Source organism: Panthera tigris, chromosome C1 (genome assembly GCF_018350195.1).
Source record: "Panthera tigris isolate Pti1 chromosome C1, P.tigris_Pti1_mat1.1, whole genome shotgun sequence".
In the NCBI taxonomy this organism is placed as follows: Eukaryota; Metazoa; Chordata; class Mammalia; order Carnivora; family Felidae; genus Panthera; species Panthera tigris.
The window spans coordinates 138,528,343-138,544,936 of record NC_056667.1 but is presented as its reverse complement, the minus strand read 5'-3'; the positions used below and the strand labels follow the sequence as shown (position 1 = coordinate 138,544,936).

The following is a 16,594-nucleotide window of genomic DNA, read 5'->3' as shown; positions in this document are numbered from 1 at the left end:
CACTTTTGGCCAGCGAGGTAAAACCAAGGCTCCCCGCTGAGCACAGGCCCCTGTCACAGGCGATTGTCACCATGTAAGAGTGGAGGGCCCCTGTTCTCAGTCCATCCCATTGTTCAGGGAAAGTCAGAGGTTGATAATTTTATTTGTATCTCCTAGTTTAAGACAGTTTTGAAAAATAATGTGTGAGGCAAATAAATATGTCTAAGGGCCACCATCTGTTCATTTCTAGTATGAGACATGCAGTGAATTTCTAGGGCATATGACTGAGGAATGTGACCCCACACTGGATGTCTGGACAGTTACTCAAGGGAAACTTGAGAGCAAAGTCAGGACAGCTCTGGCTGATACTATAAACGACACGATTCACCCAGCTTTGTACAGAAATGAACACACAAGCAGATGTGTCCGACTGAAATGTAAATTGACCACAGCAGGATCCCGCTTACTCTTTACTTCTTAAGAAGGCAAAAACTTCATTCAAAAATGTGATATTCTGTTTTATTTGCTATTCACTTTTCCAGTTTAAACTCCCACAAGTTCTTGTACTGTCATACTTGCCAGCATTATCTGATGTGTGATTCAGGTTAATTACTGTTGTCATGAAATGCCATTTTGGACATGATTTCTAATTCAGTGAAAGAAATTCACCAGCCCGCACCAGGGCTACAGATGTCACTCCAAAAATTAATTCCTAAAGCAGACAACTAAATAACCCAACTGTCAAAAGAGGAGTTAAATGATTTCAGTGTAAGACTCCGCTTAAGAATTAGTAAAGTTCTCCCTCGTTCATTGCAGCTTGAGGCTGCTGTCCCCAGAAGTGCTTCAACTCCAATTTTTCACATAGCGGCAATTTCATTACTAGTGTCAGTCTATGCCAGCTTGACACTCTCACCTCACCTTCTAACATCCTCAGCCGGCAGTGTGGATGCTTCTCCGTGCAAACACGGACACTGCAGCGTGCATTATCAACTCAGTAAGTCAAAAAGTGAAAAATAACCTATGGCTAAAATGCTTGTGGGCATTTAAGGGTACACTTTGAGGCTACTGGTCTCACTTTTTAAATCATAAAGAGTCTCTTGATGATTTGCAGTGATACCAGAAAGAGTAGGAGAGAGCCTTCCTGCTATACTCAGGCAAGTTTAGCCAGAAGTACACTATGGTGAGCAGACCCAGCAAGGTTATCACTGGTGTAACTAATCCTCATTCTCAAATTCCTTTAAGCTGTCCAGAAAATTCTTCTTCTTCCACTTTCATACTAATCAAGGTACTGGCAGGAAACAGATGGCCCGTTCTATTGCATAATTTGGGAATTTGCCAAAGGTATGAGAAGGGTGTTGGGAAGTAGCAATGAACAATGTGTACCCCAAACCAGTGGTGGGGAACCATCACCACCGAGGCAGGGAACTCTAAGAAGGTGGTTGGCCACTGGCATCTGTTAACAGCCTTTAATCTGAGGACACAGCCGACCCAAAGTGACCCTGCAGGGGAAGAGCCAAAAAACCAATACCCTGATCTCACTTTCTTCTCTTCTGATAACCTGCCCATGTTTCTTCCCATTGGCAGAACCCAATGTGAAGTCAGAGGCAAAGACAGCCCATTGCAGTTGTCCAAACAGGTCGCTGTCCCAGGGCCCAGAGCAGGGCACAAATGGTACAGAAATGACCCACAGGAGCATTGGGAAGATATAAATCCCAGCTCTCATTTGGAACTCTTAACAATGGTGGGAAACCCTGTCTCATGCGACTGCCCTAGACTTCATTTCATTCCAAACGGAACAGTGGCATCCCAAATGCCTTTCCATCCACTAAAGCTAGAATTTGAAGAAATCAGCCAATATTGACTGGATAAGATGCCAATCCTTCCCAGAATTGTTCTATAGCTTTTAAATAATCTCAAATAAAATCCCAGGAGGCTTGCATATGCGTTTAGAAATCAACAACCTGATTCTAAGATTTACAAAGAAACGCAAAAAAGCTAAGAATAGCAAAGACAATTTTGAAAAATGAAGTTAAAGAGTAGAATATCAGCACTTATTATACAGCCACAGTAATTAACAGAGACCGAATAGTCCAGAAACTTTAGAAAAGAAACAGAATGGATCATCCAGAAACAGATAGTAGCCTACAAGGTCATCTGATTTACAACAAGGTGCCCATACAGCACATAGGGAAAGGATGGTCCTTTCAGTACATGGTGCTGGAGGAAGGGGGTGTGTGTGTGACCTTTATCCACTCTCCCAATACCATATAAAAAGTCTATTCCAGATAAATCATACACATAAATGTGAAAGGTAAAATAATAAAGCCTCTAGAAGAAAACAGGAGAATATCTTTAAGACCTGTGGTAGGTAAAGATTTCTCAATAGGACATAAAAGTAATTTGACTTAATTAAAATTTAAAAACTCCCCTTCATTAAAAGTCACCATCTGAAGACTTAAAACATAAGCTACAAAGTGGGAGATGATATATGCAATACATATATCTGATAAAAGACTTAACCCAAAATAACCCCTATAAATCAATAATAAAAAAGCAGACAACTAGTGTAAAAACTGGGCAAAGATTTGAAAAGGCACTTCACAAAAGAAGTGTCAATAAATATTCTCAAAAAGGACACCTAACATGGTTAGCCATCAGGGAAATGTAAAATAAAATAATAAGATATCTTCTCACGCCTAACAAAATGGCTAGAAATTTTTAACTGATAATACCAAGTGTTGGTGAGAATGTACAGAGACTACAACACTCAGGTGCTACTAGAGGAAGTATAAATTATTCCAGGCATCTTGGAAAAGTCTTTGTTCTATCTGCTAATGCTGAATATCTCATATCTATGAGTTAGCAATTCTACTCCTAGGTACATAACCAACAGAAATGAGGACAAATATTTACCTAATGACATGACAAACAATGTCATAGTAACTTCACTTATAATATAAATGAAAACAGTCTAAATATCCATCAACAGTAGAATGGATACAATATATGCTATATTCATGCAATGAAATACAATATAACTAGGAAAAATGAAACTACTACTATACTTAACAATGTAGTGAATTTCAAAGCTATAATGTTATATAAAAGAAGCCAGACACAAAACAGTAGTGTATGTCATTATTTATACAACGTTCAAAGACAGGCACTAGTAATTGATGTTGACAGAAGTCAGGATGACACCCTTGACAGCTGGGTATTAACCAGAAGGGTATAAGAAAAAGGCTTCTAGGATACTGGGTGATGGTTCTATGTGTACATATATTTGTAAAACTTTACTGAGTTGCATACTTGAATTTATGCATTCTATTGTATGTATGTTACAGTCAACAAAAAAAGTTAAAAATAAAGTGACATAGAAAGAAATCAAGTCAGATATAACGATTTCTAGATCATGGAATAAACTAGAGTCGCTAAGAGGGATACCTGAATCTCTGTGCCTGGAATTATTTCTTTCAAACAGAACAAACATTCTACATAAGATGTTGAAACCAACCTCACAAAATGGAATAAAGAGTGTCTCAGTCTCTCAGTCCCATGAGAGAACCAGAGTAAAAAGACAATGAACACTTTTACTTTTTACCACGAACTTCAGGAGAATTTACACAAAGAGGAGCCTAATCATTAGCTCCTATCTAATTTGGCCGTTCACAATTCCCTTTCCCCTGTGTGGATGTTTAGCTCATTGCCAGCAGGGTGGGTTGGATAGTGGTCTACTGGTTTTTTGCCTTGTCCACTTTAGAGCACATGCAAGTGTCTTCCAACTTTCACATTCTTTGCTCTTTTATTTTGGTTTTCCATATACTTGCGAGCTATAATCACACTAACCAACAATATCTGGGCTCTGTTCAAATATAGTGAATCAACATGGATCCTGAGCACTCAAGGACTGTGTTATAGACACAAGTCAGGGACTTGTGAGTACATATACATGTGCGTTTACTCTTCAACCTGGTTTCTGAAAGAATTTCAAATAGCTTACAAGGAAACATAAAATCAACAGGACAGCGGACAGTGAGAAACGCTCTTAAGGCAGTTTTTACGATTTTGCCTAGCTAAAGCTACATAGCAATAGTGGTACCACCCAGCCCCACAGTTCTGGGAGTTTATCTCCGTGATATAGGAAAACAAGCCAGTAATCTGCAGGAGACTTACTCTAGCGATGAATATACTGCTCATTTATCATCCTTATAGGTCAATCTCACCGTAACAACATTTGGTGAATCCCGATGTGATCTGATCACTCACAAAGGAGCAGAGAAGTATCTTGAGTCTTCATTTCCAAAGACCTTCAAGGTCTTTCCACCAGAGCCCCCAAACTGTATACAGAAATGAAAGCCTATTCCACAAGTTATATCCATAGCAGACACTGAGCAAAATCCTAACCAAAGGCTACTTAGGGGGACACCTTAATTAACCTCAGATATATATCCCAAAAGCAAAACCCATTCAGCACAAATGAGCCCAATCTTGAGGGTGCAGTTATCAGGTATCTGTTTAGCAGTCTTTCTTTGTTTTTGCTTGCTTTGGAGAGTCAAGCACTACTTAAATAATACATAATCCAGACTTGCCCCAGATATAATACTTCCTTTCCCCACAGGAAGGGAACAGGATCCAGTTTTTAAAAGATCTTAATGCTAATGAATGTTAGCCACCTTTGAAGAAAGCAGACCAAGCACAGCAAAGAGCAGAGGCCACAGCACGTCTTCCACCTAGATGCCCAAAGGGAGACAGTCAGATAAGGATTCTTTTAGACATACTCCCCTGAGGAGCGGAAGGAAGACCCTGCCCCCGTGTCCTTGAGCATTCTATTTCCTGCCCAGCACCTCCAGGTCCCTGTCACTGAATTTGCAGCTTACATGTTCAGAAGCACACATCCAGGCATCTAGGACTGCTGACCATGTCCATCTCTACCCTCTCAGTTAACCCCATGGGTGAAAAAACTCTTTGGCATTCTCACAGTTTGGCCCTGAATCAAGCCCTTGTTGAAGAGGAGAGTCATAGAGCTACTTGGTTCGCATCACTCTGCCTGATAAATCTCATCCCTACCCAATTCCTCAATAACTGCCTATACTTGTACTTTCTGGCCATAGTGAGTTCTGAATGATATACACGCTACATATCACTGGAATTTCTTCTCATTACTTTGGCCCCTCTGGAAGAGCCAGAAAGATGTTTGTTCTTGGCCTCTTCCTACCTCTTGGTTTCAGCATTTTCCTTCCCTCTCCAGGTGTTTAGGATCGTACTGACATTTGAAAAAGGAGCTCCATACAACCACACACCTTCAATGCACAGATTATCTCTGTAATGTGTGGGGTGGGAGGAGGTAGCCCAGCATCCTTCCCTGTCAGTAAGGGTTCTCCAGAGAGACAGAACCAATGGCACAGATATAGGTACATAAATGATGAATAGATATCCATCCATATATATATCCATCCATATATATATATATATATATATATATATATATATATACACACACACACACACACATATATATACCCACCCATATATATATACACACACACACACATATATATCCATATATATATGGATATATATCCACATATATATCCATATATATCCATCCATATATATACACATACATATATATCCATATATATATATATATATATATATATATATATCTCCATCTCTATATCCATTCATATATATATCACCCATATATATATCCATACATACATATATCCATATATATATATATATATATATATATATATATATATAATCTCCATATGGATATAGTATACATATATAGTATATATGTATAAGATATACCTTAGATTTCTGTATTTATTACATGATTGCAGAGACTGGAAAGTCCTGGACAGGCTGGCAGGGTTGAAACTCAGAGAAGGATTGATGGTGCAGTCTTGAGGCAGAATTTCTTCTTTGAGAAACCTCAGTTTTTGCCCTTAAGGTCTCCAACTGATGAGGCCCACCCATATTATGGATAGTAATGTGCTTTACTTCAAGTCAACTGATGGTAGATGTTAACCACATCTACAAAATACCTTCATAGCAACACCTAGATTAGTGTTTGGTTAAATAATTGAGGACTACAGCCTAGCCATGCTGACACATAAAATCATCACACCTTCTTTTGTGCTCAGAGTCCTAGTTTCCTCATGAAACACCTAACCTTCTTCTAAAAAAATGACAGATGCAAAGCACCTTCCCATTTCCTGGTGAGGCCATTACCTTGCTCCTGAGTGGGGGATATAGGGAAGGAAAAATTAAAAGCTCCAAATTTTGTGTCTTTTGAAAAGCTCCAGTCTCCCGAGAAACATTGAGGAATTAGTGATTTGGATAAGGATTTGGCATCTGGTTAAACTTCTGTCACCCACAGTATACCTCCCTCCAAAAATCAGCCTTATTGGTGTTCTAGCAACAGACATGCCAACTGGGAGTGATCTGAGTCTTTTTCCATTTTATGTTAACAGTATAGCCAAGGGTCTCCCTTCACCAAAGTGTCCACTCTTACCCTTGCAGATAATTTGTTATCATGCTCTAGTGACATGAATTTAGCATGTACAGCACTCAGGACCAATGCAGCTGTCACGAAACTGGGCAAGAGGTGGCACAATTTGAAAAAAAAAAAAGTACACAGTATAAAAAGAAGAAATTACTTTCCCTAAATTATCAACTCTCCTTCCACATTCAACATACGAATAAAGCCTTTGAATTATTCATGCTACATCAATCAAAAGTCTTAGTGCCAAAGATGTGCTGATTCAGGCTTTCTCCAAACTGATTGGCCTGCCCCTTGGAGGCTTTACTACCCCAAATCAAGGTACGTTAAATAGGCTTCCGAGATAATTGGGTGATTCAAGTTCATACTTCTAAAACTGACAACAATCCTTTTCGAATGGTGCAATGAAAGTTCTTTGGAAGAGTAATTAAAGACTAAAAAATAAAATGCTGGAAGCTAAAAGAAAAAAAATCAATGAAAGTGCTCTAATTTGAGTATCTTTTCTCCCTCAAAAGCCGGAAGTGTTCTGCTTTCCCACAGTCCAGCTTTTTGACTCTGGGCTGCCTGGAAATTCAAGTGTTCCCTCTCAAATAGATTAAAAGCTCTCTGAGAACACAGAAAATGGCTTCTGCTTCTTTTCTAGCACAATGCTGGACACTCAGAGACTAACGGGCACAGGCCTGACCAACTAGAAGAGGCAGCATTCACCACCAAAACCAAGAAACAGAAAATGTGCATTTTTTCCCTTTTAATTCCAGTACCCAATCGAGAATCCTAAAGAGCGCTGACTTGGTAGGCTGCCCTCAGGCATTTGTAGACTCTATCATGTTTCTACTGCTTCAAAGGACATACTATTGTTTTATTCAGGGCATCAATACGATAAAATCGCCTAGCAACAAATATGGAGTTTCTTCATGTCCTTGAAAGAACCACATAGGAATAATGAAGGAACCTTGTACAGCCCCAAGGTTTGACCACCCCTGCAACAGGAGTATAATGAACACTCATTACACTGAATTTGAGATGTGCCCAGCAGTCTTTTCTGAGTTCAAAGTGCTTAATCTCATTAGCTATCAGATACCATGTCTAATCCGATGTTCAGACTCGTGTCTGCTGTGTAATTGGGTTCAATGCGTATATTTAACAATAAAGCAGGTATTGGCCCCATAGAGAACTTAGATGTCCTTGAAGAATCCATTAGCTCAGGGATCGAGGGAGAGGAACAAAAGCTCACACCTTTCTAATTACAGGCTGGGAAACAAACCAGATGTAAATCTAACCAAACTTCGGGACATAACGGTGTCATAGTTCAGCACCTGTCCTAATGTTCTAAGGAATCCTACACAATAAGCATTTGATTCATCCGTTCATTTATTCAATAAGCATTTACTTAATGACACTCTATTGTGTACTAGTTGTGCTGGCTGCTTGTTGGGACAACTGACGCTGACGATAAACCCAGTCCCTGCCCTCATGGAGCCCAGTGTCCATATGACTCTCATAAAAGATGGCAGACCAACCTATTCCAGTTGAAAAGATAACTGACACTTTATTTTTATTTCCTGGAGTCCCAAATTAGCATTAGTATTTCTTTAGTCTTTCATTCCAGAAACTTAATTCTAACTCTACCTCACTCAGTCTAGCCTCTTCTATCCCCAGATGTCCCATATATTCCGTTTCATTCAGGGCAGCCCCATCCATTTTTTTGACTTTCCCAGACTGAACACCTTTGAAGTTGGAGGAAAACAAAAACCTACAATCACTGAACACCTATTACATGCCAGCCACCATTGTGCTAGGTAAAAACTGAAGCAACTCATTAATCCTCCCAACAATTCTCAGAGGAAGGCGTTATAACATTTCTCCCTACAGACGAAGACAGAGTCTCAGAGAGAAGTAAACAAGAGAGGAATGTATCAGCAGCAGAACTTGGCTTCAAAATGGAGTTAATGACCCAGAAGCCTGTCCTCATCGAGGGTCCTGATCAAGCAGCCTGCATATAAGAGGCCGTGGGTCAAGGGGAGCTTGGGTGGCTCAGTCAGTTAATGTCCAGCTTCGGCTCAGGTCATGATCTTGTGGTTTATGAGTTCGAGCCCCAGCTATCAGCTGATAGCTCAGAGCCTGGAGCGTGCTTCAGATTCTGCGTCTCCCTCTCTCTCTGGCCCTTCCCCACTTGTGCTCTGTCTCTGTCTCTCTCAAAAATAAATAAACATTAAAAAATTTTTTAAAAAGAGGCTGTGTGTCAAACACTACAGTCCCCATCCTATGTCATCCAGTCATTTAGTGGCTATGTGGACTCAGGCACAGCACCTAACAGCTTTGAGTCTAAGCCCCAACGTCATCCTTTGTACACAGGTGAGGTCAGGCCCACCTGATAGATCTGCCACACAGATTTGACATTCCTGGCACATGCCGAGCCCTAAAAAAACTGCCAGCAATAATGACGATGCTGACAATTGCCTCATGAAAATCAGAAGAAAGGATAATCGTTTGGACTTATACCAAGACTCTTCCTATAGACAGCTGCAAATGCCCACTCACAACAGCAACCCTGAGACAGATACCTGTGCTCTAGGACAACGTTGGCTTGCAATGATTCAGATTATTTTTTGCTTTGCAAGTGAGAAACTTTTATTAAAGAGATATTTCCTCCATAAAAGCATTTGGTGCTGGTTTGCTCAAACATGTCTTCAGACAAAAATGTTAAAGCTTAAGATGAAGAGACCAGGAGAGACAGGACAGGCAGGATGATCACCGTGGTAGTCTGTTTCCCACACACTTATACTGGTTTATAAGTATCCCGTGACCCTTGAGAAAAGTAGGCGCTATCCTACTGCAATCCACTGACCTAAGCATTTGAATAATCAAGGGAGTAATATGAGAAGTAAAGGACCCAAATCCAGTTTAAAAGACAGATTAGTTCTACAACACTTTGATGTAATTATTATGTATTTAGATATCCCACAGGTGCCATGACTATGTAATTCTATGTTCTGTTGTGGGATCAGGAAATGACTGGGGTTTAATGCAGTTTAAACAAGTCGTAACAATTTCCCGTGCAGAATGCCCACCCCCATCTGTCCTTTCTCCAGGCATCTTAATCTATGTCTCAGGCATAACCATACATCACGCTCCCGGGAGGAAGGTAAGGGGAGAGCTCTGTGCATCCATTCAAATAAGGCAGCTAAAGCTCAAAGAGAACTAGTGACTTGTCTGAAGATTGCAAAGCTGTTCAGGAGGGAAGGGCACAAGGGCACAAGAAACCACATGTTGAACTGATGCTGAGGGACCACGGCTGAAGGAGGTGGGCCCTGGGCTGTGGGGAGGGCTGGGCAGGAAGGGCAGGAGGGCACGCCCTAACTCACATGTGGGAATGTTGTCTCGGGATTAGCATGCTGCCCTGCTGCCCAACTGTTAGTTCTCAGAGATCCAGGGATTCTATTTGGACATTTTTGAAGGCAGGAAGATAGCAGCCACCTTCCTACTCCCAGGGTTAGTATGAGGATTTCTTTAGTCCCTTTTTATATTGATGCAACTACTCTACAGTCATCCAAGTTTCTGGTTCTATTAACTCCGCGGTGGATCCCAAATACTGGAGTTAAAGGTAGTTATCAGTCTGGAGCTGTACACACTTAAAATCCTGTGAACCTGTGAGACTTAATTCCATACAGAACAAAAGCAGCACCCCACTGAATTACGAGCAATCGCATCTATAACAAGTCTGAGCATTTTCTTAAGTATCATAGCCCTGACTGGCTATATTTCTGCCCAGTTTTTTAACACATAGCTATTCTTTGGTCTCAATGAATGACGCCTCAAGTTTACAGGCTTTACCTGCTAGGTGCCATTTAGTAATAGGCTGCTCGCCCCCTCACACTACTTCCTCGCTGACACTAGCCCCTCACCACTCATTCCCGACACCTAAGACCCAGCTCAGAGCCTGGGAATGAGAGACCACACCCACCTTTGCCCAAACATCAGTGTTGACTTGGTCTCAGCCTCATTGAAGACAGAAGGAGAGCAGCAAATAACGATGGTGGTTCTACAGTTCCCACCCAGAGAGTCCTGAAGAATTCGAGTCATCTTGCTGTCCCGATATGGTACGTGTGTTTTCTATTCAGGAAAAGAAAAAGTATTGGCTATCATAGCCATTGTCCATTCAGAGAAAAAACATAAGCAAGCTGGTGTTGGAGACACCGGGCTTAGGAATATGTGTGAAATAAGAATTTGTTGCCCGGTCTTTAGATTCGGCCAAAGTTTAGAGTGCCCATTCTGAGACCTGGTAATAGGAAATTAGCAGCACCATTCATACATTTTAATGGGCTAGATCTCCCAGCAGGCAGGGTGTGTACAGCCAGGATTCCCTCTGTCTTTTTTCCAAAGAAAAATAAACGAATCTCTGGGGTATGCGGCAAAGAGAATACACAGACCCAAAAAGCGGCTTCTCATAATTTCATTTCATAGATGGGGACAGGATCACTTACTGTCCCTTCTGCCAAGGCAGAGATCACGTTTCCAAGAGCAGACAAAGATTTATTGATATTTTTAGCTTCGTCGAGAACAGCTCCCTCGGCACCAGTCTTGCTGACCTACCAGAGAGAAGAGAAAGCAGTGAGCTGCACAGGACAGCAAAAGCACAGAGTAGAAAATTCCAATTCGCAGGAGGGCACAGGGCTGGGGGTTGAGGGAGGTGGATGTGAATCCTCCTGGAGTGCAAGAAAAAATAAAAGTGAGTAAGAATCACGTTGATCAAACCTTCCCTTGTGCCTGAGGCTAGGGATTTGTTCTCTCTCATCATTTTCCTCTCAATTAGGTTTTAGGAGAATGGCTGACGCGCCTCAAGGGGTGGAGCTGGATGCATCCCAGGGGGACATCCATCCAGGGGAACCAGGCTCCCTGTGCTGTCACAGAGCCAAGGCCCTGCAAGCCTGAGCCACAGCCTCCACGCCAAAGGGAGCCCAGGGCAACTCCTGAAGCGAAAGCACCCTGGCCATGAGGAATGGACATATTGGGGAAGTGTAAATTATGAGCTCCAACTTCAGGCAAGGGATAAGAGGTGGCAAGAGTTGTCCAGACTCTGTTCCCTCCCTTGCTTACTCCTATAGCAAGGAAAAAGGGAACAATCATCCAAAAGGAAAGCTACCTAGGGGCATCAAAGTCAAGAAAATGTCTATTGCGTTGTGGAATTGTCTTTTCCCCTCTGCAGCCAGAGGGACCACTCGCAGCTCCTCCCCTGCTGTGTTATTACTGACAATCTCATCCTGACTGCATCTGCTCTAGGTAGAGAGCAGTGTAGAAGATGCTAGGGAAACAGGGAACACAACGTGATCCGTGGCTCTGCTGACTGGACAAACCATGTGGGATGGGCAGCTGCTCTCTGAAGAAAGGAAAGCAGGGAAACGATTTTACACGGCGCAAAGACTGATTTCAATTACGAGTAAAGGAGAAACTCCTAATGATAGGAATGAGTGCACGTCTAGGGGGAGGTGTTTTCAAATACAATAGACGTTCATCTCTGAGAACTGTGTGTGTAGATACCACTGCTGACACAGAAATAATGCAGCTGATGGGTCACAAGTAATAACAGCCCATTCACACCGTGTTGTTTAAGGTGCTTTCATATGTGAGCACCTTCACTCCATGAAATGCGCAAGGCAGGTGCAATTGCCTTCCTGTTACAGACAAGGAAGATTTGCACTCCAGAGATGTCAAACTGCCAGCCCAAGGGAAGAACGCATTTAGGGGAGTTGGGGCTTACAGCCCAGAGTTCATGCTAGTAGATCACACTGACACATTCATGTGGACACTTCTAGGGCAAAGGAAAACCGATGTGAGCAAAAGGAACAATGTGCAGGACCATGACTTTAAAATGTCCCACCAGTATCCGACACTGCAGGGGACAGGCCTCCACACTGAACTGCCATTAGGCTTTTCCAGCTGCAGTTAGGCCCCGGACACTCACCTCTGTGCTCTGAAGGGAAAGAGGGAAGAGCAAAGGGGCCAATGGGCTCTCTCTCCAGACCAGCAAAGCGTGGTCTGGTTGCTAACGGTTAGTCTAGAACTGAGTGATGCTGCTCTGTATTCCCATTCTGGTGCGTGTCTGTTTAATTAAAGTTACAAGCCCATACCAGTAAAATTTTGGGTTCCCAACCAGAAAGTTTTCCAGGAACATCCAGATGACATTCCACTCACAGCTTTACACATGCACACAGGAGAACATTTCATGTAACCATTACTTACATGGACATTAGTGGCCATAGCTTGGCAGATAGCAGCTCACTGGTGGGGTGCAGTAATTGGGAATCAACTAGGCAGTTCAGGAGATGGACCAAGCTTTAGGGCTGGCCCTGATGGGGACAGTCAGCATGAGATCATCAGTGATGGAGTGCGCATGGTATTGTGCACAGGGACTGGCTCTGTGATGTCACCCAAGGGGAGCAGCGTCCCAGCCAGGGTGTAGCAGCAGGAGCCTCTGGTAATGCCATGGAAGTGAGGCTGGGCGAGGCAGGCGGGAGGCCGGGCAGGGGCAGGTAGGAGGCTCTATGGAGCCTATCTGGTCTAGAGCATGGCCTCAGCCAGTGCCTCGGAGAGCATGGGACAGAGGCCAAAAGAAAGCCTTGATAAAACCAGAGGTGCAGGGCTTTGGGCCACAACCCTGGCTCCAGGAAGTGACTGGAGCCTGAAGGAAGTGAGGCTGCCCAGGTGAGGCCCCATCAGACCACACCTATTGCAGAGAGAAGCAGGGAATGCAGGAAGAGCCCCGGGTTCCAGATCTTCTATCAGCAAACAAACCTACAAAGGCAGGACTGCCACAGTCCAACGGCAAACCAGTTTCCGGCCTGTTTGAGTCTGGCACAACATGGGGATCTTCCCTTTCCTCAGAAGGTCATGTCCCTTCCTCATTTGCAAGGCTGCCTTTGCCAGGCTAAGTGCACACTGACACTTGCCTACCGTCCTCACTGGGGCCTATTCAGCACACACCCGAACTGGCACTCACAGCACTTCCTGTGACGTGAATGGGGGACTTCAGGACCAGAAATGAGAGGGCAGGAAAATGAAGGTTAGACTTCATACCATCTTGGCACAACAGAAACTTTAAAAGCTCTTTGAAACCCGGGGACAGAAAAGATATAAGAAGTGTACCACTGCACACTGAAGCAGATAACAGGGAAAATTATAGATAATACAAATAAGGAACCAATTACCTTTTCGCTCCCGGCCAAATCAACTAGATACAGCTTCCCACTGAGCTTTTTTTCGGTCTCTACATTCTCTTGTTTAATATTGATCAGGAAGATACTGTGACTTCTCGAGCTGTGTTCATTCATATCTGAAAAGGAAAATAGTTTACTGCTCTGCAAAGAACAGGAAGTTTAGGTAGCAAGTTGCTCATCTAAAAAGCACAACAAATCATGCTTAATAGCTCCATTTTTTAAAGTAAGTCCAGCCAATTCTCTAAAAAAAAAAAAAAATTAAGTTTATTTACTTATTTTGAGAGAGAGAGAAAGAGGCAGGGAGGGGCAATGAGAGAGAGAGAATCCCAAGCAGGCTCTGCGCTGTCCGCACAGAGCCTGACATAGGGCTTGAACTCACAAATCATGAGATCATGACCTGAGCCAAAATCAAGAGTCAGACGCTTAACTGACTGAGCCACCCAGGTGCCCAAGTACAGTCAATTTTTAAACATATCTAAAACCAGTTTCTTTAAAAAAAAAAAAAAACACAAAGAACAATGCTTGTTTTAGAAATGAAAGATTTAAAATAACTTCACACAGCTAAGAAATTAAGAATCCTAGTCAGTGATCCAAGATAACAGATTCTCTAGCTTTGTCTGAAGCACCCCCTCCCATGTTCCAACATCTTGCTCCAGCCTGAGCCTTGGCAGCAAAGAGCTCACACCTCCCTCTCCCCTCACCTTAAGTCCCTCACCCTTTATCATTGTGGTTAGTGTTGGAAGTATTCTATCTTTGTCATGTGTGTAAGCTTTGCTTATCAGTACTATCACAAGCTTTCTTAAGGAGGGATTATGATCTTAAGGTTTAAGACTTCTTTTTTTAGTACAGTTCTATAACCCATGCTCGGTGCATAGCATTTCTATATACTAACAATAAACAATCTGAAAAGAAAACAATTCTATTTAAAGTATCAGATTAAATATGCTTCATTAGTGCCAAACACTAGAAATAGAAATGTTTTTGGACCCTGGATAGGAGGAGTCTCCTATCCGATATGTAGAGAACAACAAGAATGTGGACAATGATTGGTTCCAACTAGAGTCCAACAAGGAAGGGACTCGGTGTTTTGGAAAATGCTGGTACACCCATGACCTCCATGAGTCTGACATCCAGTCTGACATTCCTATCACATATGCCACTGCCACTCCAGAAATTATAGTCCTTGAATTTGATGGAAAAACAGCAGAGTTGCACAGGGGTGGCAAAATATGCCTGATCGATCATTTTAAGCCTTTGTGGACCAGGAATGTGCTCAAGTTTAGACTAGCTCATCTCAGAGCTCTGGGGCTGGCTCCATGGCTGGTGGTGGAAATCCCCAATCTGATTCAGAAAAGTGTGATTCAGCATAAAGAAAAATGCAACCAATAAAGGATCAAGCCACGGAGGCAGGACAGAGAGACCTTTAATAGGCTGTATTCCTGTTTTTTGTGCATTACTCTTACTCATCCAACTGCTTCCCCTCATCCTCCTTCACCAATAATTGCTACTAAGTAGCTGCATCAGACAATGTTGAAAAAAATAAGCAACAGTATTGCTACCGAATTTCTAAGGCTACCCAAAGAGGGGAAAGACCAGGGCTTGGGGAAACCAAAAGGTAATATCTATCTCTTCCCTTCTCCAGGAAGAATAGGAGGTGCTGATAGTCCTTTTGGTTTCTGGAGATAACGCATGAATAAAAGCTGCTTCCTCTGGCAGCAACAAAACAAAACAAAACAAAACTTTCTAGAATATATGGGAAAAAACTAAAGATTCCACCAAAAAATAAGTCAAAACTGATAAATGAATTTGGCAAAGTTGCAAGATACAAAAATAATATGCAAAAATCAGTCACATTTCTATATATTAACAATAAACAATCTGAAAAGAAAATCATTCTATTTAAAGTATCAACAAAAAGAGTAAGGTACTTAGGAGTAAACTTAACCAAGGAAGTAAAAGACTGTATACTAAACACTACACAATGAGGGGCAGCTGCATGGCTCAGTCGGTAGAATATGCAACTCTTGGTCATGGGGTTATAAGTTTGAGCCCGGTGTTGGGTGTAGACAGTACTTAAAAAAATAAAACCTTTTTTTAAAAATTAAAAACAAAACTACAAAATGTAAGAAGACACAAATAAATGGGTTAGAAGGCTTCACATAGTGAAGATGTCAATACTACCAAAACCAGTCTAAAGATTTAATATAATCTGTATCAAGATCCTCGTTGTGTTTTTTACAGAAATAGAACAGTCCATCCTAAAATTCATATGGAATTTCAAGGAACCCCAAATAGCCAAAACAATCTTGAAAAAGAACAAAACTGGAGTTCTCACACTTACTGATTTCAAACTTACTACAAAGCTACAGTAATCAAACAGTGTGGTACTGGTACAAAGGCAAACCTATAGACAGATGAAAGACAGCCCAGAAATAAACCCTCACATAAAATGGTCAGAAGAATTTTCAACAAGAGTGTCGAGATCACATGCAAAAAAATGAAGTTGGACTCTTACCTAGTCCATATATTAACATAAAAAGGATCAAAAACCTACATGTAAAAGCTAAAATTATAAACCCTTAGAGGAAAACATAAGGGAAATGTTTCATAACACTGAGTTTACCAATGATTTCTTGGCAATAACACCAAAACCTTAAGCAACAACAAGAAAAATAGATAAATTGCACTTTATCAAAATTAAACTTTTATTCATGAAAGGAAGTATTGACAGAATGAAAAGGCAACCCACAGAATGAGAGACAAGATTTGCAAATCACATATCTGATAAAGAATTTAGATCAAGAATAAGATAAGAGCTCCTATAAATCAACAACAAGAATAAAACAACCTAATTATAAAATGAGCAAAGGACCTAAACAGACATTTCCTC

At 41.7% G+C, this 16,594-nt stretch overlaps 1 protein-coding gene across 5 annotated transcripts in view; it reads right to left on the bottom strand.

Annotated features, from left to right (window-relative positions):
- Nucleotides 1-16,594, bottom strand: part of KIF5C (kinesin family member 5C) — a 162,434-nt gene that overhangs the window by 70,427 nt on the left and 75,413 nt on the right. For all 5 annotated transcript variants that reach the window (XM_007078543.3, XM_042994423.1, XM_042994424.1 and 2 more), the window contains 3 exons: nt 13,696-13,820; nt 10,975-11,079; nt 10,455-10,603 (listed from right to left, as the gene is read on the bottom strand). In XM_007078543.3, the coding sequence (XP_007078605.1) occupies nt 10,455-10,603; nt 10,975-11,079; nt 13,696-13,820 (379 nt within the window). The remainder of the gene's footprint in view (nt 1-10,454; nt 10,604-10,974; nt 11,080-13,695; nt 13,821-16,594) is intronic.